General features: G+C 45.6%; 2 protein-coding genes across 5 annotated transcripts in view; one reads left to right on the plus strand and one right to left on the minus strand.

The window, feature by feature from the left end:
* The window catches only part of EFR3A (EFR3 homolog A), an 87,847-nt gene extending 71,695 nt beyond the window's left edge, over window positions 1-16,152 (plus strand). The window contains exons 19-25 of one of the 4 annotated variants that reach the window (XM_079984243.1): window positions 586-713; window positions 3,805-3,893; window positions 4,185-4,233; window positions 4,477-4,580; window positions 6,381-6,430; window positions 7,417-7,550; window positions 14,578-16,152. In XM_079984243.1, coding sequence (XP_079840369.1) covers window positions 586-713; window positions 3,805-3,893; window positions 4,185-4,233; window positions 4,477-4,580; window positions 6,381-6,430; window positions 7,417-7,522 — 526 coding nt within the window. In that variant the 3' untranslated portion in view covers window positions 7,523-7,550; window positions 14,578-16,152. Of the gene's footprint in view, window positions 1-585; window positions 714-3,804; window positions 3,894-4,184; window positions 4,234-4,476; window positions 4,581-6,380; window positions 6,431-7,416; window positions 7,551-7,651; window positions 8,042-14,577 lie in introns of those variants that run through there. The other 3 variants (XM_079984244.1, XM_079984242.1, XM_079984241.1) reach the window with 3 other exon arrangements.
* A 2,676-nt stretch (window positions 16,153-18,828) lies between these two features.
* OC90 (otoconin 90) overlaps window positions 18,829-24,627 on the minus strand; it is a 28,842-nt gene continuing 23,043 nt past the window's right edge. The window contains exons 17-19 of the mRNA XM_079984583.1: window positions 23,391-23,565; window positions 22,503-22,609; window positions 18,829-19,262 (exon numbers count right to left, since the gene is read on the minus strand). Of these exons, the coding sequence (XP_079840709.1) occupies window positions 18,943-19,262; window positions 22,503-22,609; window positions 23,391-23,565 (602 nt within the window). The 3' untranslated portion in view covers window positions 18,829-18,942. The remainder of the gene's footprint in view (window positions 19,263-22,502; window positions 22,610-23,390; window positions 23,566-24,627) is intronic.

Consider the following 24,627-nt stretch of genomic DNA (forward strand, 5'->3'; position numbering starts at 1 on the left):
CTTTCGACCTCCCTCCGGCGACTCCCGGTAGGAAAAACACACGAGGTCCGTTCCGGCGATTTTCCTCAGGCTGTGAGAAAAACACACCAAACTGCTTCTCCTCCTCCCTGCTCTCCAGCATATCCCCAGGGAGGGGAATCAGACACAGACAGAAATGTATCTACATGTTTTATTCCTGTCTTCAGCAGTCATATAGAGAAAACATGTCTGCTCTGTTCAACAAACAGAGAGAAACTCCACCCATGTACATCCTGTACAGGTCATATGACACACACACTGAGCTAACATCCGGTGCTCAGTACAGAATGGACTGCCCCTTTGTTTCCATGGCAACAGTCACATACTTCCTGTTTGGCTTTCCAGCCACAAGCAGCAGACTTGGCTGCTATAGCCTTTGCTTGCTGCAGCATTGCTGCTTTAGAATAACAGGTACCACTGTATTTAAGAATCAGATCTAGGGTGCAATATGCTCCATTGGGTAATTCGCTCTAACCTACGTTCTGAACCATGCCTCTCTTTTTTTCTCATTCTTTGCTTCTTTTATCTAATGGTTTTAAATCCACAATTGCAAATTGTGTTTTGAAGCCTGCCCAAGTCCCTGGAGAAGGACGAAACGAGCTTGTTCTTCTTGACCAACCAAATGGCAGAATCGCTGGGTGGCAGCGGCTACTGCGTGGAGAGACTCTCTGTGCCATATGTACCACTTGTGACAGGTAAGCCCCTGATGGCTCACGCATCCTCTTCACCTGTAGTCATTGACCACTGTTTATCATAGCTGCTTTTTTAAGGGAGGGGGTTGCATATAGCATACTTTGGTGCTTTCCAGCAGTCCAGCAACATTGGAAGTGCAACCAGGCTCCCCATCCTTATTGTAGGAGAATCCCAAATACTCATAATATTATCTGAGTGAAATGCATATGCATACATTTTTAGAAGCATATCCTACTGGCTTTCTTGATTGCAGCTATTTATATCCATCATGGAGGCCCTTTGGAGATGAAGAAATGCTGTGATACATTTCGCTGCTAGTGAACAACGAAGTCTTTTTGGATCTACTTTTAGGCATGCTCAATAGTCTTATTGATTCTGTGTCTCTATAATAATAATATAATAATAATGTATTATTTATACCCTGCCCATCTGGCTGGGTTTCCCCAGCCACTCTGGGCAGCTTCCAACAGAATATTAAAATACAATAACCTATTAAACATTAAAAGCTTCCCTAAACAGGACTGCCTTCAGATGTCTTCTAAAAGTCTGGTGGTTGTTTTCTCTTTGACATCTGGTGGGAAGGCGTTCCACAGGACAGGTGCCACTACCAAGAAGGCCCTCTGCCTGGTTCCCTGTAACTTGGCTTCTTGCAGTGAAGGAACCATCAGAAGGCCCTTGGCGCTGGACCTCAGTGTCTGGGCAGAATGATGGGGGTGGAGACTCTCCATCAGGTATACTGGGCCGAAGGCTGTTTAGGGCTTTAAAGGTCAGCACCAACACTTTGATTTGTGCTTGGAAACGTTCAGGACCAGTGTTATATGGTCTCGGCGGCCGCTCCTAGTCACCAGTCTAGCTGCCGCATTCTGGATTAGTTGTAGTTTCCGAGTCACCTTCAAAGGTAGCCCCACATAGAGCGCATTGCAGTAGTCCAAGCGAGAGATAACTATATGCAGAGTGAGACATGCACACATACATGTTTAGCTCTTGTGGCTGGGGAACAGGCTCCTTCTCCATCACTAACATATTAAATGCAGTTCAAAGCATTGCAAAGGAACTGAGACCCAGAGCCTTTCTTGGGTTGCATAGTTATTTAGATTCTGGCCCAAACGTTGGTGACTTTTCTGCTGCCCCTTTCTTTTTTCTAATTTTCCATATGATATGTCATCCTAAAGCTTCTATTTCCATTCTTATGCATCTTCGGAAATGTAGCTCTATTCCCATCTGGCAAAAAGCCTCATAAATGCAGGCGCAAGTCGAAAGGTAAATTGGAGCTGCCACTGCTTGTTCTAGTTATAGCTTCATTGTGTTAGGACCCAAAGAAAGCCAAATAAGCTCCTTATGCTCATAGATAGAAAACCCCAGTGTTGTGCGATTTTCCTTTATTTCCCCTGCTCCTAGCTGTGACCCACACAACTGTAGACATTAGGGCAACCAGGGCCGGATTTAGGTTTGATGAGGCCCTAAGCTACTGAAGGTAATGGGGCCCTTCATATGTCCCCCTGTACTTTGCCAACAACAAATTGTAGCTGTTTTTTGTGTTAAATATATGCTGTATGGTAATTTATGGACCTAATAGGTATCTAAAGCCATTTGCCCATGTTGCCATGCAACAGTCCATGCAGAATGTAGGCATCCTGTATACAGAAATGAGCAAACCAGTGATATTTTAGGGAGCAGGCTAGCAGGCAGGGCCCATTACTTACATCATAGGAGCCTACACAACACAAAACACTGTTATTTTATTTGTTTTTTATCTTATATTTTGGAAATGTACATCCAGGTTTTTTCCCCCTTTACATTTTTTGGGGGTCCCCAAGAGAGTGGGGCTCTAAGCTATAGCTTTAGCTTATATGTAAATCCGGCACTGATGGCAACCCTAGTAGATGTAGCATATTTGTACGCATCTCATAGGTATTTTCCCCAAATGTTTTTTATCTATCTTCGCATTTATATCCCACCTTTCCTCAAAGGGCTCCCCTCTCCTCCATGTGATCCTCACAGCACCCCCGCGAAGTAGGCCAAACTGAGAGGTAGTAATTGCCCAAAGTCACCCAGTAATTTCCATGGCCAAGTGGGGATTTTAATCTCTGTCTCCCAGATTGCAGCCTAGCATTCTAACCGCTACGATACACTGCCTCTTCACGGACTTCCAGTGTGCTTCTGCGCACAATTTGAGTGGTTGGTATTCTCTTGCAAAGCCCTTGATGGCTTGAAGCCAAGGAATCGGAGGCACTAGCTATGAACCTGTCTGCTTTCTGACACCTTTATGCCTTCCTGTAAATAATAATAATAATAATAATAATAATAATAATAATAATAATATATTATTTATACCCCGCCCATCTGGCTGGGCTTCCCCAGCCACTCTGGGCAGCTTTCAACAAAATATTAAAACACAGAAATGCATCAAACATTAAAAGCATCCCTAAACAGGGCTGCCTTCAGAAATCTGGAAGTTGTTGTTCTCTTTGACTTCTGATGGGAGGGCATTCCACAGGGCGGGTGCAATTACCGATAAGGCCCTCTGCCTGGTTCCCTGTAACTTGGCTTCTTGCAGCGAGGGAACCGCCAGAAGGCCCTTGGCACTGGACCTTAGTGTCCAGGTAGAATGATTGGGGTGGACCCTCCTTCAGGTATACTGGACCAAGGCCGTTTAGGGCTTTAAAGGTCAGCACCAACACTTTGAATTGTGCTCAGAAATGTACTGTAAGTGTCCTATCTTCTGAAATTAAGTAGAAGACAACTGGAGAGAGGACCTTTTCATTGATGGTGACCCAGTCACAGGGCATTTCTCCCAGGGACACTTAGCTGATGCCGACGGTTAGTTAGGGGTTAGTTTTGCCTCCACCCATGCAAGCCAGAGGACTTATTGGAGTTTCAGGATGAATTCCAGCCAGGCAAAAGCACTCAAAGAGAGTGTGAAGCAGGCAGGTGAGGGGTGTGGCCTGGAGACAAGAGGTGTGGCTGGGCAGGGTCCTAATGGGGCCTGGGAGGGGCCACTGAAATTTGAATTGACTCGCTTCAGTTTGGGGCAAAGAAAACAGGAAAGCACAATGATGTCTTGACGAGACAGGCATTTCTCTTTTTGTTCAGATGAAGACAGGTTGTCAAGGAGGAAGAGTATCGTGGACACCTTGTCAATTCAGGTAGACATTCTGCCTGGTTGCAGCCTGGATGAAAAGGTATGTAACAGTTCCATTAAAGAAAAGATCATGCACCTCCCCCCCCCCTAAACATTTTTCAGTGCTTTCAGTCTATCTATATACCACAAGCTGTGGTAGTCAGTATTGTGATTTGCATTTGCAGATCTACTGTACTGCATTTAAAGTAAAAATGTCACCAGGAAAAAACACACACACATGATTCAAAGGGCTGTTTTTCGGGTGGAAAAAATATTTGAGACACTTAAGATGAATTGTAGATGACCTTTTACTGCGGTTGACACAGTAGCCTAAACACTATTGTTTCTTTAGGCAAATAGCACTGAAGAAATCACCTTTGAGACGCTGAAGCAGGCAATAGGTAAGAAGGTTTTGCATTTCTGTATTCACTAGTAAAAATAATATGCTCCTTCAAGGGTGAATTATTTCACTTCACTCTTTATTTAATACATTGGCCCTAAATTGGGATGAGGATGAATAATATTCCTGATGTTTCCCTTTGCTTTGTTCCCATGTTTCTGGTTACTCTGTTGATGCTGTTAGCAGCTTAAAGTCATTGGCTTAAAGTTGGTTGGTTTTCCCCCCACCCTCATCTCTCCCAAAGACAACAATGGCCTTGAGGAACAAGAGAAAGAAAGAAGGCGCCTTGTGATTGAAAAATTCCAGAAGGCTCCTTTTGAAGAAATTGCTGCACAGTGTGAAACCAAGGTAAGTACTCGGGCCATGATCCGTCTACTCTATCCTGCTAAGGGCTTAAACAGATGCACCAGGTACGCTGGACCTCATTAGCGACGAATGTCAGAGAGAAAGTGCTAAGGCTCTCCTGTCTCTGGACTAGGAATAGCAAATATGACACCCTCCAGATGCTTGAGACTGCAACTCCCATAATCCTCAACCATTCACCATGCTGACTAGGGCTGATGGGAGTTGGAGTCCCAAACACCCCTCTATACTTAGATGCCTCATCCTTCAACATGCATACATATACGCTTTGGCAAGCATCTTACAAAGGAATCTTCTAGGGCAGGCTTCGTCAACCTTGGCCCTCCAGATGTTTTGAGACTAAAATTCCTCTCCCTGCCCAACCACTCCTGAGCCAGTGTGGTGTAGTGGTTGGGCAGGCTTCGTCAACCTTGGCCCTCCAGATGTTTTGAGACTAAAATTCCTCTCCCTGCCCAACCACTCCTGAGCCAGTGTGGTGTAGTGGTTAAGAGCGGTAGACTTGTAATCTGGTGAACTGGGTTTGCTTCCCCGCTCCTCCACATGCAGCTGCTGGGTGACCTTGGGCTAGTCACCCTTCTCTGAAGTCTCTCAGCCCCACTCACCTCAGAGGTGTGTTGTGGGGGAGGAAGGGAAATGAGAATGTTAGCCGCTTTGAGACTCCTTAAAGGTAAAGATAAAGGTACCCCTGACCGTTAGGTCGAGTTAGGGACAACTCTGGGGTTGCGCGCTCATCTTGCTCTATAGGCCGAGGGAGCTGGTGTACAGCTTCCAGGTCATGTGGCAAGCATGACTAAGCCGCTTCTGGTGAACCAGAGCAGCACACGAAAGCGCTGTTTACCTTCCAGCCAACCTAATTATCTACTTGCACTTTGATGTGCTTTCGAACTGCTAGGTGGGCAGGAGCTGGGACCGAACAACGGGAGCGCACCCCATCGGGGGGATTCGAACCACCGACTTACTGATCAGCAAGCCCTAGGCTCTGTGGTTTAGACCACAGCCCCTCCCATATCCCCTTGAGACTCCTTCGGGTAGTGATAAAGCAGGATATCAAATCCAAATTCTTCTTCTTCTTCCTGTGGGTCTCTCTGAGATGCTAAAAGATTTGTGTGGAACCCCTCCCCTTTGAGAGACCCTAAAATTTGTCTTGTTAAAAAAAGCGCCAATCCCCATTTCGGCAAGTTGACCATTCCTGCTTTTAAGCGTCAGCAGCTTTGACTTGTGGCCCTTGAAAGGTTGACAACAGATCAACATGGCCTTTGACCCCAAAAATGGTTAGCCACCCCTGCCCTAAGAGTTTGCCTTTACAATTTGTGGCTTACAGACATGTGTTTTGGTGTGGGCAAGTTTCCTTGAAATGGTTAGTCACCTAACTTTTTGCAAGGATATAATCCTGGATGTGTACCCCTGCCCCAGCACATCAGTTGTGTGAATCACTGGCAGTCCCTGGGAAAGGGACGGCACATCTGGGTGTCTCCCCAGTGTCAGGCATGCTGGTGCCACCACCTCAAGACAGTCATGTGTTCCCACAGGCTCTCTGGTAATGGAAGGCAAATGCATAAGGAGCTGTTTGTGCACAAGCTTCCATGCGATTGGGCAATCCCAACTGTGTGGGTGCCCACAACCACCATGTCCAACCCCAGTAACTTCTTGGTGCCCTAGATGCCCACAATGCCAGTAGAGCACTGTTATTGCTGGCTCTGTTTTTCCAGACCAATTTGTCAGAAGGTTGCGGTGGTTACTCAGCACCTCCCTCTCCCTAAAATATTCAATCTGTTCTCCCTGCAGGCAAACTTGCTCCATGACAGGCTGACACAGATACTGGAACGCACCATACGGTAAGAGTTCACAGAAGTGGTTTTGCGTTTGTGAAGAATAGGCAAGGCTACCAGGTTCCTCCTTGTTTCCAAAAATAACTTGTGTTTCCATTTTATTTTGGGGTGGGGGCGGGGGGAGATGTTGGTTGAACTCCCATCCATACTTCCTAGGGTCCCATTAATATCTGTAGCACTTCCTTCTAAGGCAGGGGTCGGCAACATTTTTTGAGACTGGGCTGGTCCACTCCCCGGCAAACCTCTTGGTGGGCCAGAGTGTGTGCACCCACGCATGCGCCCAAGCTATTTCCAGCGCTCTTCTGGGTTGAAAGAACACCAGAAATAGCGTATATGCACACGTACAGGCAATCCTCTGGGATTTCTGGCACACTTCCGACCTGGAAGTCAGTTCCCATTTTGAGGGGGGGAAATGGCGCTGTGGGGGAAGATAGCACGGAATCCCCACCGTGGGCTTGTTCCAGGAAGCTCATGGGCCAGAACCAGCCCATGGACCTTAGGTTGCTGACCTCCCATTCTAAGGGATTAGACCAGGGGTCAGCAAACCTTTTCAGCAGGGGGCCAGTCCACTGTCCCTCAGACTTGGGGGGGGGGGCTGGGCTATATTTTGGAAGAAAAACAATGAACGAATTCCTATGCCCCACAAATAACCCAGAGATGCGATTTAAATAAAGGGAAACGTTCTACTCATGTAAAAACGCATTGATTCCTGGACCGTCCGCGGGCCGGATTGAGAAGGCGATTGGGCCGGATCCAGCCCCTGGGCCTTAGTTTGCCTACCCATGGATTGGACTGTTAGTAAGAGATACCAGTAGACCTAAATTGATTTTCTCAAAGAGCATTTCTGCGCTACAGAGTTAGATTGGTTTAGCAGGCATTCCCTCTCATCAGGAAACCCTCATCAGGAAACTGCGGTTCTGTGAGAGGTGGTGGTAACAATCTCTGTAATTGGCCTAAAAACAATGCCTCGATTTGTTCTCCATCTTCCCCAGGCCTCCTCCGAGCCCTTCTGGAACGGTGGCGATTAACACTGGACACAACCGTTACCAGTCCATCCCAGTCTACGAGATGAAGTTTCCTGATCTTTGTGTGTATTGAGTGTCCTCTGAATTCATCAAAAAGACAGGTTTTTGGCTTCTCAGAACATTATTTCATCAAATTTAATGGGGTGTCTGCCCCGAGCAGATTACATTATATTTTGACTATGTTTTTGTTTTGATTTTATAGGTGAATTCTCCAACACTTCTGCTGTGTCCCAGTAATAGTGCATTACTGATAGATCTATACCGGACTTTCCACACGATTATTTACTTTATTAATAGTTCTATGATGTTTTCCCCAGTGTTAACTGCACTATTGCCAGCTGGTGGGGCACTCATGCGCTATTGTGCAACATGAACAGGACAAGAGAAAGGAAGAGAACATATGTGGCATGAAATGTTGCAGGATTTCAGCAGGGAAGCCGTGGGACATGCACCGATTGGAAACAAAGCAGTATTTCCACCCAAAACAGGCACAAACAGTATTGAAAGCAAGATTGCTTATGAGCACAAATCTTCATAATGAAAAAGATTTCTGGAGGGGTCCTTATTCATCTCCACTGAATTCAAGACATTTTTTTAAAAAAAAAATATTACTATTTGGAAGGCAAACCCTTCTTTCGTCCCGCCCCCTCCGATTTGTTTATTATATCTTAGCATTTTTTAATTTTAGACTACAGTTTGCAAGTGTAGTTTTGGATGGGCTCTGGTTTGGATGGTCTGGTTTGCATGCTAAGCCCAAACCATTGCTTTGCACAAACATGTTAGATCCCAGAGACAATATTGCAGCTGTATCACACCTCCCTAGTCATTTTACTTCTGCACTGCATGGAGCTAAGCTATGGTTTGGCTTAACACATGGTCAAAACCCAGGCTGCAGACAAGAAACAAGCTGTAATGAAAGTTTGTCCTATGGCTTACAAAATGCAGTTTGCCTGGAGAAAGCTAAGCCTGGGTTCAGACAAAATGCGTAGCCAAACCGTGCCTTAGCTCAGGCATAGGAATTCAGGCTCGGTCAGAGGTATGTGCCTATCTCTCCAGGCACCGGCTGAATTCTTTTGACCTCCCTCCGGCGACTCCCGGCAGGAAAAACACACGAGGTCCGTTCCAGCGATTTTCCTCAGGCTGTGAGAAAAACACACCAATTGCTTCTCCTCCTTCTCCTCCCTGCATATCCCCAGGGAGGGGAATCAGACACAGACAGAAATGCATCTACATTGCCTTTATTCCTGTCTTTCACTTCAGTACAGAGAAAACATGTCTGCACTCTTCAACAAACAGAGAGAAACTCCAGACTCCACCCATGTACATCCTGTACAGGTCATATGACACACACACTGAGCTAACATCCGGTGCTCAGTACAGAATGGACTGCCCCTTTGTTCCCATGGCAACAGTCACAAACATCCTGTCTGGCTTTGCAGCCACAAGCAGCTGACTGAGCTGCTGGGGCCTTTGCTTGCTGCAGCATTGCTGCTTTAGAATAACATACTCCCCCTAAAGTATCAATGCGTGCTGCGAGCAAAGCGTCATCCAGAGAAGAAAACAAACAGTTGTTATACTTATAACACTCCCCTGTTGTTTCAGTTCCACCCTTGGAACTACACGCCACTGGTTTTACCAATGTACCTCTCTGGTTGTGTGACTTCCAAGGAATGAGTGCTTCTGCATTACCTTGGTTAGCAACTCTCTGTTGTGCCTTTGTCTCTGACTCAGACACAGCTTCAATTTGACCTTGGTCGTTTACAACAGCAACACATGCAATAGCTTGGTTGGCAAACTCTTTTGAATACCTCTTGGGTGGTACACCCTTCGTTGCTCTCTCAGACCTACGTAAGAGGTGCTGCTCTCCCTTGCTTTCTGGTTCAGCCTCTGAACTCTCTGAAGAACCAGTACTAAGCTTAATCAGTGGTTCATCCTCCTCTTCTGAGGGTCTAGTCATTATGTGAGATTTCCTCTCAATGACTGTGACAACTGAGCTGTCTGAGCTATCGCTGTCATCATCAGTACTACTGAACTCAATAAGATCAAACTCATCATCATCATCATCAGAATCATCATCATCTCCTGTGGGAAATGTGTGAACAACCACTCGCTCCTGTTCAGGAGCACTCTCTAGAAATTTTGTGAGAATCACCTTACCAGATTCAGACAAAATTACTCTGTAGAGACCCTTTTCATAACCCACAAAAATGCCTCTGGCATTCTTTACTCCACCCGGAGCTTCTGTCCTCACATGAGACCCAAAAACCTTGCAATGGGCAACAGAAGGTTTTCTGTGGAACAGTTTCTCAAAAGGAGAACATCCCAAGTCTTTTGAAACCTTTCTCAACCACGTGTAACAATATGACATTAGTGACTCAGCCCAGTACTCATGTGGCAGATGTGAACTAAGCAATTGCGCATGCATTCCCTTTTGCAATTCTTTGTTCACTCTAACACAGACACATCTGTTCCAAGCTTCTTCGGAAGCTGCAATTTTGTGTCTTATCCCTTTCTTCTTCAGGAACCTCTGGAAATCCTGCAAGAGAAAAATTGGCTTCTCATCTGTGCAAAGACAATCTATGTCAGCATCATGCATATTTTTAACCTTGTCACAAAACTCTTTAAACCTTTCTAAGGCTTCTTTCGGTCTCTCCAAAAGATAAATCCAGACAAAACCTGTGAAAGAATCAACACATATTAGGTAATACTTTGCATTGCCTCTAGATGGTGCTAAAGGACCAATCACATCAGCATACACCCGCTGAAATGCCTTGTCGACCCTTGAGGTGACCTGCTTGGCGTTCTTCTTGGCTACACCTGCAAAAGAAATCATGTTAGAATCACAAGAATTACATTCCATGTAATCACTTTGATCAAAAGTCAACAAATACAGTCCATCTTTCTCTTTGGCAGAAAGATACAACTCTCCATCTTTGTAGATCTCGCAGTGTTGATCATCATAGGACAGTTTTAGTCCCTTCTTGGCAATCTGCGAAACGCTGAGCAGATTGTATTTCAACTCTGGAACCAAATAAACATTGTTTATGGTCAAGTTCAGACTTTTAAGATACACAGTCCCAATTCCGGTGGCTTCCAGCTCTTGACCGTTGGCTTGTTGTACAACGAAGCTTTGCTTCTTAAACGACGAAAACAAATCCCTGCGATGGGTCATGTGAACCGTCGCTCCCGTGTCTAAAATGAAGGAATTCCCCACTTGTGGTGTGGCTTTTAGGGACATCAAAGCCTTTGCAGGCTTCGCCTGTGACTTGGCATGACTTTTGCCTGACACCTCAGACTTTGTGGAGCTTCCCTTGGCTCCTTTGTTCTGACGTGGCTTCCTGCAGTTCCGCTGAAGATGCCCAGTCTGTCCACAATTGTGGCATTGGACAACGTTCAAAGCTACGGCGTCTCCTCCAATAGCTACAGCAGTGGGGGTGTCTGAACTCCGTTCTTCCCTCCCCCTGTCCTTGACTTCCAGGGCGGCAAGTCTGTCATGTTCGTTCAGAACCACGGCAAAGACCCTGTCCGAAGTCAAATCTTGTGCTGGGAGAGACCCCAGCTGACTGGCAACCGTTTTGTAAGTCCGATTCAGGCTGTTGATCACCATGAAGCAAAACACTTCCTCCTGCAGACGGAAATTGCGTTCCACCATCTGTTGACGCAGAAATTTCATTTCCGTCAGGTGCGCTTGAACATCTCCATCAGGCGCAAGCCTCAGGTTGGTCAGCTTTTCAAAATACAGCAACGCTGAAGAACCTGCATCTCTCTGATGTGTCCTTCTCAGCGTGTCCCAAACATCTTTCGCGTGCTGTAAATCTTGTATATGAATAAGCTGAGAGTCTGACACGCACAGAATTATAGCGGTTCTGGCCTTCACATCCTGTGACTCCCAAGCACGCGTTGGTGCTGCAGGGATGGGGTTCTCAATCACCTCAAACAGTCTCTGATTCTGCAGCAAGGCCTTCATCTTAATAGACCAAGATGCATAATTGTCACTGGTCAAAAGGGGTGGAGAAGGCAGGCTTCCCTTCTTGGCATCCATTTTGAGTCCTTGCATTGACTCTCAAACACAAGCCTCTAAAATCCAATAGCTGGCTTGTTTACACTCTGTGCACCTGGCAGCTATAACACTGGCCGCTTGGAAAGTCCCCTTTCAACAGTTCCTTTGTAAGGGCCTAGTCTAAACACGAGCTGTTTTAGCCTCTCTGGGCATAGCCTGACTTCCAGCCCTTATCTTGAAACTGGCCTGCGTTGCTAAGCAACCACATTCCTTTCCTTGGACAGGAAAAAACCACAGGAATGTTTGGAATGCAGACTCTTCTCTCTCGGAGCTGTTTTTCCCAAACGTTGCTCCCATGAAGCAGAGAATTAATCCATCTGCATTCACACTCTTAAGCCCGAAAATCTCATACCTGGGCTCCGTAGCTTGGCTTTCAGCTTCTTCTGGTCAGCTTCTAGCTGCAGAGAATCAGCCTCCATCTCAGGCTTCCATGGAGAGGGATGAATACAGTCTCCTTGATGCAGACTCCCATGGATCGAAACCAGCAGCTCTGCTACCAATGTTGGAATTCAGGCTCGGTCAGAGGTATGTGCCTATCTCTCCAGGCACCGGCTGAATTCTTTCGACCTCCCTCCGGCGACTCCCGGCAGGAAAAACACACGAGGTCCGTTCCGGCGATTTTCCTCAGGCTGTGAGAAAAACACACCAATTGCTTCTCCTCCTTCTCCTCCCTGCATATCCCCAGGGAGGGGAATCAGACACAGACAGAAATGCATCTACATTGCCTTTATTCCTGTCTTTCACTTTAGTACAGAGAAAACATGTCTGCACTCTTCAACAAACAGAGAGAAACTCCAGACTCCACCCATGTACATCCTGTACAGGTCATATGACACACACACTGAGCTAACATCCGGTGCTCAGTACAGAATGGACTGCCCCTTTGTTCCCATGGCAACAGTCACAAACATCCTGTCTGGCTTTGCAGCCACAAGCAGCTGACTGAGCTGCTGGGGCCTTTGCTTGCTGCAGCATTGCTGCTTTAGAATAACACTCGGCCCTCTGGATGTTTTGGGACTACAACTCCCATCATCCCTAGCTAACAGGACCAGTGGTCAGGGATGATGGGAGTTGTAGTCGCAAAACATCTGGAGGGCTGAGTTTACCTATGCCTGCCTTAGCTGGCAGCAGTCAGTGTGAAGCAATTTCAATATCCTTTCTGGAAGTCTGGCCACTAGAATCCCAGCCCAGGAACTGGAGCTGCATACAAGTAGCATTTATTGCTACCAGTTATCTGTTGGTGGAGTCTGGGATTCATCTCACCCCAAGTGATTGGCAGCAACTTGACTTGCACAAGATTGGACTTTCAGCCTGGGAAAACTCATGCATGGTTCCCTCTGTCACATATGTGCTTCGTCCTGTTGGATCAGCACCCTGGTGCAGGCCCTAAAAGTTTGTATTCCTTTCAGTGGCAGTGCTCCATATGGGACACGGGTGGCGCCGTGGTCTAAACCACTGAGCCTCTTGGGCTTGCTGATCAGAAGGTCGGCGGTTCAAATCTCCGCGATGGAGTGAGCTCCCGTAACTCGGTCCCAGCTCCTGCCAACCTAGCAGTTTGAAAGCACGCCAGTGCAAGTAGATAAATAGGTACCGCTGTGGCGGGAAGATAAATGGCATTTCTGTGTGCTCTGGTTTCCGTCAAGGGGTTCCATTGCACCAGAAGCGGTATAGTCATGCTAGCCACATGAACCGGAAAGCTCCACATAATGTTTTGGAGCCTTAAATACTTGTTATTATAGAGTATTGGAATGTGCTGTGCATCCTGCCAAAGGCTATAATGTGGAGACCCGTGCATGCATGAGGCTCCTAATGCTGACTGCCCCATATGGAGTATTCCCTTCCACCCACTGCTGGCAGTTGGAGGATTTGCCCCATGTTTGTGGGGCTGCATCACCGGCCCACAGTCAGGGCGTCTTGCTTGAAAGGCAAGAAGCTTTCTGTTGGGGTCTCTGGAATTGCACTATCCCCCCCTCCCCTTCTAAAGGAATATAATTTCTTACAGATTTGTGGTTTTGAAATGCAGAGTATTTTGTTAATGAGAACTTTGGAACAATTAAAGGGAAAGCAAGTTATATATTTGATATGGCAAGGGATATGGTAAAGGCATTTTAAAGAGGTTAAGTATTTCATAATATGCCGAACTGTGAAATGGGTGTGAAGTATTTCTCTGTGTGTGTGTGTTTAGCAAACCTTTGTATTTGATGAAACTTGTATATCTTTAGAATGTTGTTGTCCAGCAATAGCATACAGTGGTACCTCTAGTTGCGGACACGATCCATTCCAGGGTGCCATTTGCACCCCAAAAAGTCCACAACTAGAGCGGCGCTTCTGCGCATGCGCAAAGTGCACAGAACGCTTCTGCACACACACACACGGCGAAACCCGGAAGTAAACACTTCCGGGTTTGCCGGGTTCGCAAGTCGAAAAGACGCAACATGAACCTAATGCAACATGAGGTATGACTGTATTCTATAGCCCTCTTAATTTGTATGTGCTTTACTGGATTTAATGGTTAAGTTAAATTTTGTCGGCCCATGTGTTTGGTGTCAACACATTGCCTGTGCAAGGTTAGAGTGTAACATTCTGTTAAAGCTGAACTGCAAAATGTTGTGTAAAGAATGTGATAATAATCAGCAGGGCTGTTGCCCTTCCCTGTTGTTCTGTACATAACATGAAGTATTGAGTGTTGTGCCAAAGATTTCTCCTGCTTCCCCCCTCTCCCCAACCATTCTCCATCAATTTATGAGAAAAGAAACAGCATTTAGAAAACAGAAGGTATAAAAATTTCTGTGAAATTCTCGTGGGCCAGGAACACTTGTTGCACTTACCTGACTTGCAAGGTGGCCAAGGAGTGTGTATGAATGTTTTGCCTTTCATTCTACACAGCGTCTCTCCAATGGTCTGCACTATGCAGTCTTCCTGGGTGCCTGTTTTTCAGAAAAAAAGCTCCATGACACCTCAGCCAGATCCTTCTGTAAGTACAAGGGAGCTGTCTACTGTCTGCACCTAGCAGCTGGTCAATGCCATTGTCTTTTAAGTGAAGCCTTCCATTTTACTGCTACTTACAGGACTTCCCACACTGCACTGGAATTTTAAAATAAACCAGCATGGAAAGACTCTTTTTTTTAAAAAAAAGACAGGAAAGCGGAAGAACTTCCCTTAAGAACGAAATTGGCAAGCACAGCAGTCTCAAGGGTTTGGTGGTCACATGTACCCAAATATATACCCTGGCTTTTTCCACTCTTCAGTTAAAGTCCAGGGGAAGATGCCATGGGCCTTTTTCAGATCAAGAAACTAGGGAGGCTACAGAGTGCTGCAGAAATGTTTAATGGAGAGAAAAACACAAAGCCGTGGCCTCTTCGCTGCAAGAAAGTTAATCTCAGTCCTGCACCCACCAAAGTCTGAAAAATGGTTCTAAAACACCCTGGGCATAAGGGAAGTCTCTTTTTTCAGGGTAAGAAATCTTCTGAGGAATTGTAGTGCGAATGCCACACACCACTTTTCATGCAAGTTTTCGGATCCTGGCCTGTATACGTCAAGACTAATAGGTCAGCAGCTTTAATCAACTTTGCATTCGTCTCTGTTGTTTTTTAAAATTTTCTTTAGAAATGGTAGGAGATCCATGTGTTGGAATAAAATGAAGATACAGCATTAGGCCCTGTTCGTTTTTCAGGTTAGCTGCTGATTTAACCACTAGGACTAATCTTCCCCAAACTCTCAAGAAATGGGAAGTTTTCATAATGAAGTCTTCTCCTGTTTGGCTAAAGAATGGGGCATCAATGTTTTAAATAATAATTGTTTTAAGAAATTATGGACCCTGTAATCCAGGGGTGACTAACCTTTGGCCCTCCAGATGTTGTTAGTCTACAGTTCCCATTGTCTCTGGCAGTTGGCCTTGCAGGTAGAGAGGTTGACTGGAGTCTAGCAACATCTGAAGAACCCACAGGTTAGCCACCCCTGCTGTGAGCATGTTAAGCCAGTTCTAAAGGGCTACAGACTTCGCTTTTATGCATTGCCCCAGCAGGATTTTGACCCTTCCGGGTAGCGGCACCCACCCTGTGGAACGCCCTCCCATCAGATGCCAAGGAAATAAACTATTTGACTTTTAGAAGACATTTGAAAGCAGGTCTATATAGGGAAAGTTTTAATATTTTATGTTTTATTGTGTTTTTAATCTTTTTGGGGGGAGCTGCCCAGAATGCCTGGGGCAACCCAGTCAGATGGGTGGCATATAAATAATATTTTTTATTATTATTAAATTATTATTCTATTCCTACAGCAGCCCCCATTTTTACACCAAGAGAGAGCTATTCCGGGTGGTTCGGAGATTACCTGGTGCCAAATCTAATGCAACATGAGGACCCGCAATCAGGAAACTCCCCAATATGTTGATTCACAAACTGTCTTAAGGTTCTCATACAGCTCCTTTGATCTGTGATCCCTTGTATGAGGAAAATACTTTGTGTGTGCAAGATAAAGTTGTGCATACAGATGTTGCATGCCCTCCAACATTTCTCCAATGAAAATAGGGGTGCCCCATTCCATCATGATAATTGTACTATTTATAGCCCCCACATCTTACTGGGTTGCCCCAGCCACTCTGGGTGGCTTTCGACATATATGAATACAGTGGTACCTCAGGTTACATATGCTTCAAGTTACATACGCTTCAGGTTACAGACTCCGCTAACCCAGAAATAGTACCTCAGGTTAAGAACTTTGCTTCAGGATGAGAACAGAAATCGTACTCTGGCAGCAGGAGGCCCTATTAGCTAAAGTGGTGCTTCAGGTTAAGAACAGTTTACATAATAAAACATTAAACATTAAAAGTACTTCCGTGTACAGGATTGCCTTCAGATGGCTCAGGGGGTCAGATAACTCCATACCCTCCAACATTTCTCCAATTAATATAGGGATGTCCTAAGGAAAAGTGAAAAGTAAGGGACTCTGGTGGCACTGTGGGTTAAGCCTAGGACTTGCTGATCAGAAGGTTGGCAGTTTGAATCCCCGTGACGGGGTGAGCTCCCATTGCTCGGTCCCTGCTCCTGCCAACCTAGCAGTTCGAAAGCATGAAGTGCAAGTAGATAAATAGGTACCGCTCCGGCGGAAAGGTAAACGGCATTTCCGTGCGCTGCTCTGGTTCGCCAGAAGCGGCTTAGTCATGCTGGCCACATGACCCGGAAGCTGTACACCAGCTCCCTCGGCCAATAAAGCGAGATGAGCGCCGCAACCCCAGAGTCCCTTTACCCTTTACCTTTAAGGAAAAGTGGGATATTCTGGGATCAAACCAGAAACCAGGACAGCTTCTTTAAATCAGGGATGTCCCTCTGAAAATAGGGGCAGTTGTAGGGTCTGGTGTTGTTGAACGAAGGAAAAGACACTGCAGATGTGGCTTCTGCAGAACAAGTATTCTGTGGCTGTTCTCTATACAGTGGTACCTCGGGTTACATACGCTTCAGGTTACAGACGCCGCTAACCCAGAAATATTACCTCGGGTTAAGAACTTTGCTTCAGGATGAGAACAGAAATTGCGCAGCAGAGGTGCAGCGGCAACGGGAGGCCCCATTAGCTAAAGTGGTGCTTCAGGTTAAGAACAGTTTCAGGTTAAGAACGGACCTCCAGAACAAATTAAGTACTTAACCCGAGGTACCGCTGTATGTGCAACCCACTAGAGCCATTTCCCCATGCTGTGCCCCTTTGAAGCTGGTGGGATTTGTACAAGAGACCCCTCACACATCTTCCATGTGCTTCATTGGGGCTGGAGCAGGAGAATGCCTGTGTCTGTAGCTTTTCTCCCACAAAACTTACAATTGAAGTGAAGCAGCAATTTCCCCCTCAGAACCACACCTTGAGCCCTGCAGATGTGATTTCCCTTTTCCTTCAGTCGTGCATGTGAACGAAGCACCTCCAAAGTGTCTAAAAAAACTTCCCTTTGCTTGCACACTTCCAGTATTGCATTGTATGTAATCAATATTTTCTAAAAAAATGTAAAAGACTTGTAGCAGCCAATGGTTTTTGTGCACCATTGGTGCATTCATAGTTGTGTTACTACTGTCTTATTCTTCTTGGTATCCATCTGAAGCATGTCACTTTATCCAACAAACACAAACCCCTTTGTGGGAAATGTCACCTGGTACAGATCTCTACAGACCAGTTGGGATTCATGTGTGAATACTAAAGCCCCTTTCCTGGGATCCACATAGTCCAGCTCTTTGTTTTCATTTCTTTTTCTAGCTTCCTAACTCTCTGGAGGAAAACACTGCTAAATCTAAAAAATGCAGATTCACACGCTTCAGATTTTCAAATTGTCCAGAGTGAAAATATGGCTAGTTTATTCCTTTCACCGCTCATGTTTCCCTGACTTTTACCTAATGAAAAGCTTTTGTGAAATGTAGAACACACTTTCTGTAATCTATATTTAAGCAAATAAAGGGAAAAGTGAAAATAAGCCGCATTGTTTGCACGTGTCTTCCTGAAATTACATGCTATTTTATGGTTGCCTTAGGCTTTTAATGGCCTTGTGATGTGCTGAGCCAAGGATGGAAAAAACAATGCTGTCCAGGGTTGTAAAGACTGCAGAGAGAATAATTGGGTGCATTATTCCCACCTTGGATGAAATCTATGCTTCCAGGTATCATAAGAAAGCTGCAGAGATAGCGCAGGATAGTACACACCCCGGAAATTATCTCTTTCAGCTTCTGCCTTCTGGAAGAAGGTACAGGGTTATAAATACTAGGATTAGCCGCCTGAGAAACAGTTTCTATCCAGATGCGATTTTGGTTTTAAACGCAGTGTAAGATAGACTCAGTGGGAGTATATTGTATTTAATTATGGGGTATCAGAGTTTTTAGGGGGTTAACCAGGCTGGGACAGCTGGGATAGCAGTCTTGTTGGTTTTTGAACGTCTGAGGTAGATTTTTTCAATTTCGTTGTTCTGTATGGGACAATGACAATAAAGATTATCGTATCATTATCGTATCGTAACATTGCTTACCTGAGAGTAAGCCCCACTGAAACCAATGGGACTTACTTCTGAATATACATGGTTAGATTTTCAGCCATAGCTGGCCACTTTATTAAATTTGTCTTTAAGGTGTCACAAGCTTTTTGGGGGGTAATCGTTGCTGCAAAAGACTATCAGGGCTACCCCTCTAGAAATTCTTTAGCTTTGAAAGGGATCATGCAGGGAAGGCTACTGATTTGTAAATATAGTGTGACTCAGCAGCATAGATTATGACAAAATGATGACAACAAACAATATAATGGAGCCATAGCAAACAGCAGGAGGGATAGCAATGTATCCGGCAGGAGCCGAGCAGCAGAGGAACGAAACCAGCTCACTTTAATGTCACATAAAGAGCAGAACAGACAGTACTAATTTCATACATTCCCTACTCCTGATAGCTTCCTAACTGGTGCAAGAGAAACACCAGTTATCTTCTTTGCAGCCGTACAGCTCTGGAGATTCCCCGGGCAAGGCGTGCTGACCTCTTCCTTCTTCCCAAAAGGCTCTTCGCCGGATCGGTCTCCTCACTGCTTCTCTCTTCCTCACTGGAAGCCCTGGAGCTGATCCCAGCGCCGCTCAGGGGTCTTTCATGCCCTCCCCTGCGGCAGAACAATTTAACCTCTGGCTCCGGACAGGCTTGTCTGTTTGGAGACCCCATGCTTTCGTTGAAAGAGGCAGCTGCCATACACTCAGCCGCCGCCTTATCGCAGGAACACTGAAGCTTTTCGCACATCGTCCATCCGATACCTAAGAAAAAGATGGTTCGTGTTAGTTTGTCAAAATTGGACTAGATAACAATCAGGGCCAGCCCTACCATGAGGCAAAGTGGGGCAGCTGCCTCAAATGAATCGGGAGGCAGCAGAGGCAGCTCCTCTGGCTCTCCCTTTTGAGCCCCCCATCCTAGGTTTCTTGTAAAATAATAATAATAATAATAATAATAATAATAATAATAATAATAAATTATTTATACCCTGCCCTCCCCAGCCAGAGCCTTTCCCTTTCCTTGTGAGGAATCCTATTTGGAATAAGGGAATTTCCCTTAAAAAAGAGGGAAATTGGCAGCTGTGCTCAGGGTTGCTAACACCAGTAAAATTACAGTAAAAACATAATAGATTTAAAATACAGGTTAAAATGCAATTTAAAATGCAGCCTCATTTTAAAAGTAGCCCATAGATCAAACCCGCAAGGGGAGGGAAAAATAAGGGTCAGACTGAGTCCAAACCAAAGGCCAGGTGGAACAGCTCTGTTTTGCAGGCCCTGCGGAAAGATGTCAAGTCCCGCAAGGCCCGTGTCTCTTGTGACAGAGCTTTCCACCAAGTCTAGGCTGGTGTTGAAAAGGCCCTGGTCCTAGTTGAGATCAATCTTGCGACCTGGGACCTCCAAAATGTTGTCATTTGTGGACCTTAAGGTCCTCCGCAGGGCATACCAGGAGAGGCGGTCCCGTTCTTGACATGCCTCTACCCTTACTAGCCTGTCCTGGGCCTGTAGGTCAGATGAAGGAGGTTTTCCCCTTCCCACCAGCAATGGTTGTACATTGTGTGGGAATCTGTGGGGGGTTTCAAAGCAGTCCCCCCCCCCAACTGTGGAATTCCCTTTCCTTGGAGGAATGAATGGCTGCATCCATAACAGGTTCCTGTTGCCTAGTAACAATAACTCTGTTTACCCTGGTTTGTGGTGAATTGGCAAAAGCCAAACTCTAGATCAGAGCTTTACGAACTAGGAAAACTGAATTACTGTGTCTCAGAATAATGTATGTCTAAAAAGTGTGTCACCAGTAGTGGGGGTTTTGTTTTCAGGGGCTATGCAGTACCAGCAATTTTTAAAAAAATAAAATAAAAAAGTGGCATTTACTGTAACAACTTCATGGTGAGTGAATACATATTTTTCGGGGGAGTGCTGCTTGTCAAAAAGTTTTGAGATCTCTGCTCTAGATCAAACAATGTTACATTGAAAATGCAGTATTGCTACGTTGATTTTATTTGCTCATTCATTTATGCCGATTTAAGTGGCTGTACTGACTGCATTAGAGGACGCGGGTGGCGCTGTGGGTTAAACCACAGAGCCTAGGACTTGCCGATCAGAAGGTCGGCGGTTCAAATCCCCGCGACGGTGTCAAAGTGCAAGTAGATAAATAGGTACCACTCCAGCAGGAAGGTAAATGGCATTTCCGTGCGCTGCTCTGGTTCGCCAGAAGTGGCTTAGTCATGCTGGCCACATGACCCGGAAGCTGTATGCCGGCTCCCTCGGCCAATAAAGTGAAATGAGTGCCGCAACCCCAGAGTCAGTTACAACTGGACCTATTGGTCAGGGGTTCCTTTAACTTTACCTTTACTGACTGCATTAGAAACCTCTTTTGTTGCAAAAAAAAAAAAAAAAAAAGTATATCAAAGTTGGAAATACATCTTCCCCCCCCCCCTTTGGCTAGATGTGTGATGGGGAATATGCAAGCCTCCAGATGTTGTTGGACTGTAATTCACATCATCCCTGACCATTGGTCATGTTATCTGGGACTGATGGGAGCTGGAGTGCCCATAACATTTGGAGTTTGACCTTGTTGCTGTTAAGAGGACAGAACTATATGTGCAAGATAGTATGCCCTGGATCCCAGGAAGAGCTTCTCTCATCACTGGCACTGAAACAACATTCAGCTAGGCTGGCTGAGTTTGGTACATGGAGCGGGGACAATTTTGTCCTCTGCCTCGGGCAGCTAAATGTCATGAGCCAGTTCTGACACTAAAATAAGGATTGCTTGAAGACGTCTGAAAGATCTGGCTAGGTTTCCCCAGCCACTCTGGGCAGCTCCCAACAGAATATTAAAAATGCGACAAAACATCAAACATTAAAAACTCCCTTAAACAGGGTTGCCTTCAGATGTCTTCTAAAAGTCAGATAGTTGTTTATTTCCTTGACATCTGATGGGAGGGCGTTCCACAGGGTGGGCGCCACTACCGAGAAGGCCCTCTGCCTGGTTCCCTGTAACCTCACTTCTCGTAGCGAGGGAACTTGCAGAAGGCCCTTGGAGCTGGACCTCAGTGTCCAGGCTGAATGATGGGGGTGGAGACACTCCTTCAGGTATACTGGGCCAAGGCTGTTTAGGACTTTAAAGGTCAGCACCAACACTTTGAATTGTGCTTGGAAACATTGGGAGCCAATGTAGGTCTTTTCAGTGTTATATGGTCTTGGCGGTCGCTCCCAGTCACTAGTCTAGCTGCCACATTCTGGATTAATTGCAGTTTCCAGATCACCTTCAAAGGTAGCCCTACATAGAGGGCATTGCAGTAGTCCAAGCGGGAGATAACTAGAGCATGCACCACTCTGGCGAGTCAGTCTGCGGGCAGGTAGAAACTCTGGCCCTATGCAGATGATGTTCCCATTTGAGCATTCTTACACATAGTGGGAAGGGATGCGTGTGGAGCTGTGGGTTAACCACAGAGCCTAGGACTTGCTAATCAGAAGGTTGGCAGTTCAAATCCCCACGATGGGGTGATCTTCTGTTGCTTGGTCCCAGCTCCTGCCCACCTAGCAGTTTGAAAGCACGTCAAAGTGCAAGTAGATAAATAGGTACCACTCCTGCGGGAAGATAAATGGCATTTCCGCGCGCTGCTCTGGTTCACCAGAAGCGGCTTAGTCATGCTGGCCACATGACCCAGAAGCTGTATGCCAGCACCCTCGGACAGTAAAGCGAGATGAGCGCTGCAACCCCAGAGTCAGCCACAACTGGACCTATTGGTCAGGGGTCCCTTTATCTTTACCTTACACATAGTGGGTAAAAAACACTATCATACGAAGATAAGAATAGCCAGTGGCACATCTGTCCAGCATTCTGTTCTCACAAGTGGCCAACCCAACAGCCATGGGAAGCCTGTAAACAAGACCTGAACACAACATCACTCTCTCCTTCTGAGTTCTCCAGCAACTGGTACTGATGTTTATGTTGCCTTTTATTGTAACAGGGAAGAAAGGAATCATCTTTCATCCCAAACTTACACTTTGGCGTGCGATCAAAGCACACAACCTCAGACCGCGAATTTCTTTCTGGACGGCATCCAAGTTTCTTGACTTGCTCCAGGCAGCAGTGATGAGAGAAGCAGCACCTGTAGTTACGCAAAAAGCGCCAAAGTGTTAAGTCTTCTGAATTCTTTGTATTGTCTGGATCCCATAAAAATTTGTCAGTGTTTTTCTAGGTCACTTTTGTCAAATGCCTTGGAATTATCCAAACACTGCTTTGTTGGTCATGACAAGGCATGCTTGTGGAACCATCAGAAACAGAAACAGTGGTTTATTACTCCAAGCACTACACTTCCCAGCACCGTTAGCAAACTATAATTCCCAGGATTCTTTCTCCAAAGTTGTGTGCTTTGAATGTTTGAGACTCTGGACTCAACTATACAGCTGCAAATATAATGTTTTAAGTGTGTTTTAAGTGCATTATACAAATGCAACACTAGATGGCGAGGGTGCGCTTATGGCAAATTCAATATATTTAAAAAACTTTTTTTAAAGCATTTTCACAGCGTTTTTTAAATATGTGTCTATATTCCACTTCTGTCTTTCTGAAATTCTTTCTATTTACTGCATTTCATTGGATTTCATTGATTTTACCAATGACCAGTGCATTTGGTGGGAGTTTTTTTAAAAAAAATATAAACTGTCTGAACAAATATCTTGAAAAGTCCCAATACAAAATGGCTGCCATGGGTTGACTATATATTTTTATTATGTTGCAAGCCATCCTAGGCAGCGTTTGGGGCACAAATGGCGAGATACCCATTTTTTAACATTAAATGTATTTTACTACAGAAATGTGTGCTGGTGCTGCTGAGGTTATTGTTTGCTTGCTGCTATTTTGTGTCAAAAGTGTTTGCCAGGAGCAACCTGTCCAGTTCATCCATTGGGTGGCCTCTTCCTTCCTGCCCACAATAACATCCGTATAACTCAAAGTCCTCTGGGCATCGGTCGGTTAAGCAATACAGCATCTCCCCCAACTGTGGGAGCACTCGCTTGACTCTTCCGTTGTCTCTCAGTTGCAGGAACGTAAACCGGTCACAAACTATAGAAAGAAGTAGAAATCTGAGTCATATGATTCTATCATTGGAGACCTTCTGGTTGTTGTAGTCCTCCCTAGCATTCTTTATGCCAGGGTAGGCAGAAAATAGGTTGGGATCTCCTTGTGATTTGTAGGAAACTGACCCCCTATGACAAAATGACAAACCTAGCAAAGCAATGACAAACCTAGACAGCATCTTAAAAAGCAGAGACATCACCTTGCCAACAAAGGCCCATATAGTTAAAGCTATGTTTTTCCCAGCAGTGATGTATGGAAGTGAGAGCTGGACCATAAAGAAGGCTGATCGCCGAAGAATTGATGCTTTTGAATTATGGTGCTGGAGGAGACTCTTGAGAGTCCCATGGACTGCAAGAAGATCCAACCTCTCCATTCTGAAGGAAATCAGCCCTGAGTGCTCACTGGAAAGACAGATTGTGAAGCAGAGGCTCCAATACTTTGGCCACCTCGTAAGAAGAGAAGACTCCCTGGAAAAGACCCTGATGTTGGGGAAGATGGAGGGCACAAGGAGAAGGGGACGACAGAGGATGAGCTGGTTGGACAGTGTTCTCGAAGCTACCAACATGAGTCTGGCCAAACTGCAGGAGGCAATGGAAGACAGGAGTGCCTGGTGTGCTCTGGTCCATGGGGTCACGAAGAGCTGGGCACGACTAAACAACTAAACAACAACAACCCCCTATCAGGTTTTGAGGAATTGGCTTCCTCCCCCTGTGGCAATAGATAAGAAAATCAAATAAAGGAATATCTTACCGGTTGGAAACTTTAATAATCACAGCGAGAGAACAAAGAACAGATCTCCTAGAAATGGCGGTGCTCCCAATTAAGGATCACACTCCCTTCCATCCCTGTTAATCTACGTCACTACTATGTCTTGTAATCTGAGTTTGTAACTTTCTGTTCTGAGACTTTCTGAGCTCTTCTCGACTTTGTTGAGATCGGAGGAATGCTGTCCAACGACTGTGAATCTGTTAACTCTCTTTCTCCCAGTGTTCCTTCTCCTAGCTGTTCCCCATCCAGTATTTCCCAGCTTCTGCCTTCTGAACTATG

The sequence above is a fragment of the Podarcis cretensis genome (assembly GCF_951804945.1).
Source record: "Podarcis cretensis genome assembly, chromosome: 7".
In the NCBI taxonomy this organism is placed as follows: Eukaryota; Metazoa; Chordata; class Lepidosauria; order Squamata; family Lacertidae; genus Podarcis; species Podarcis cretensis.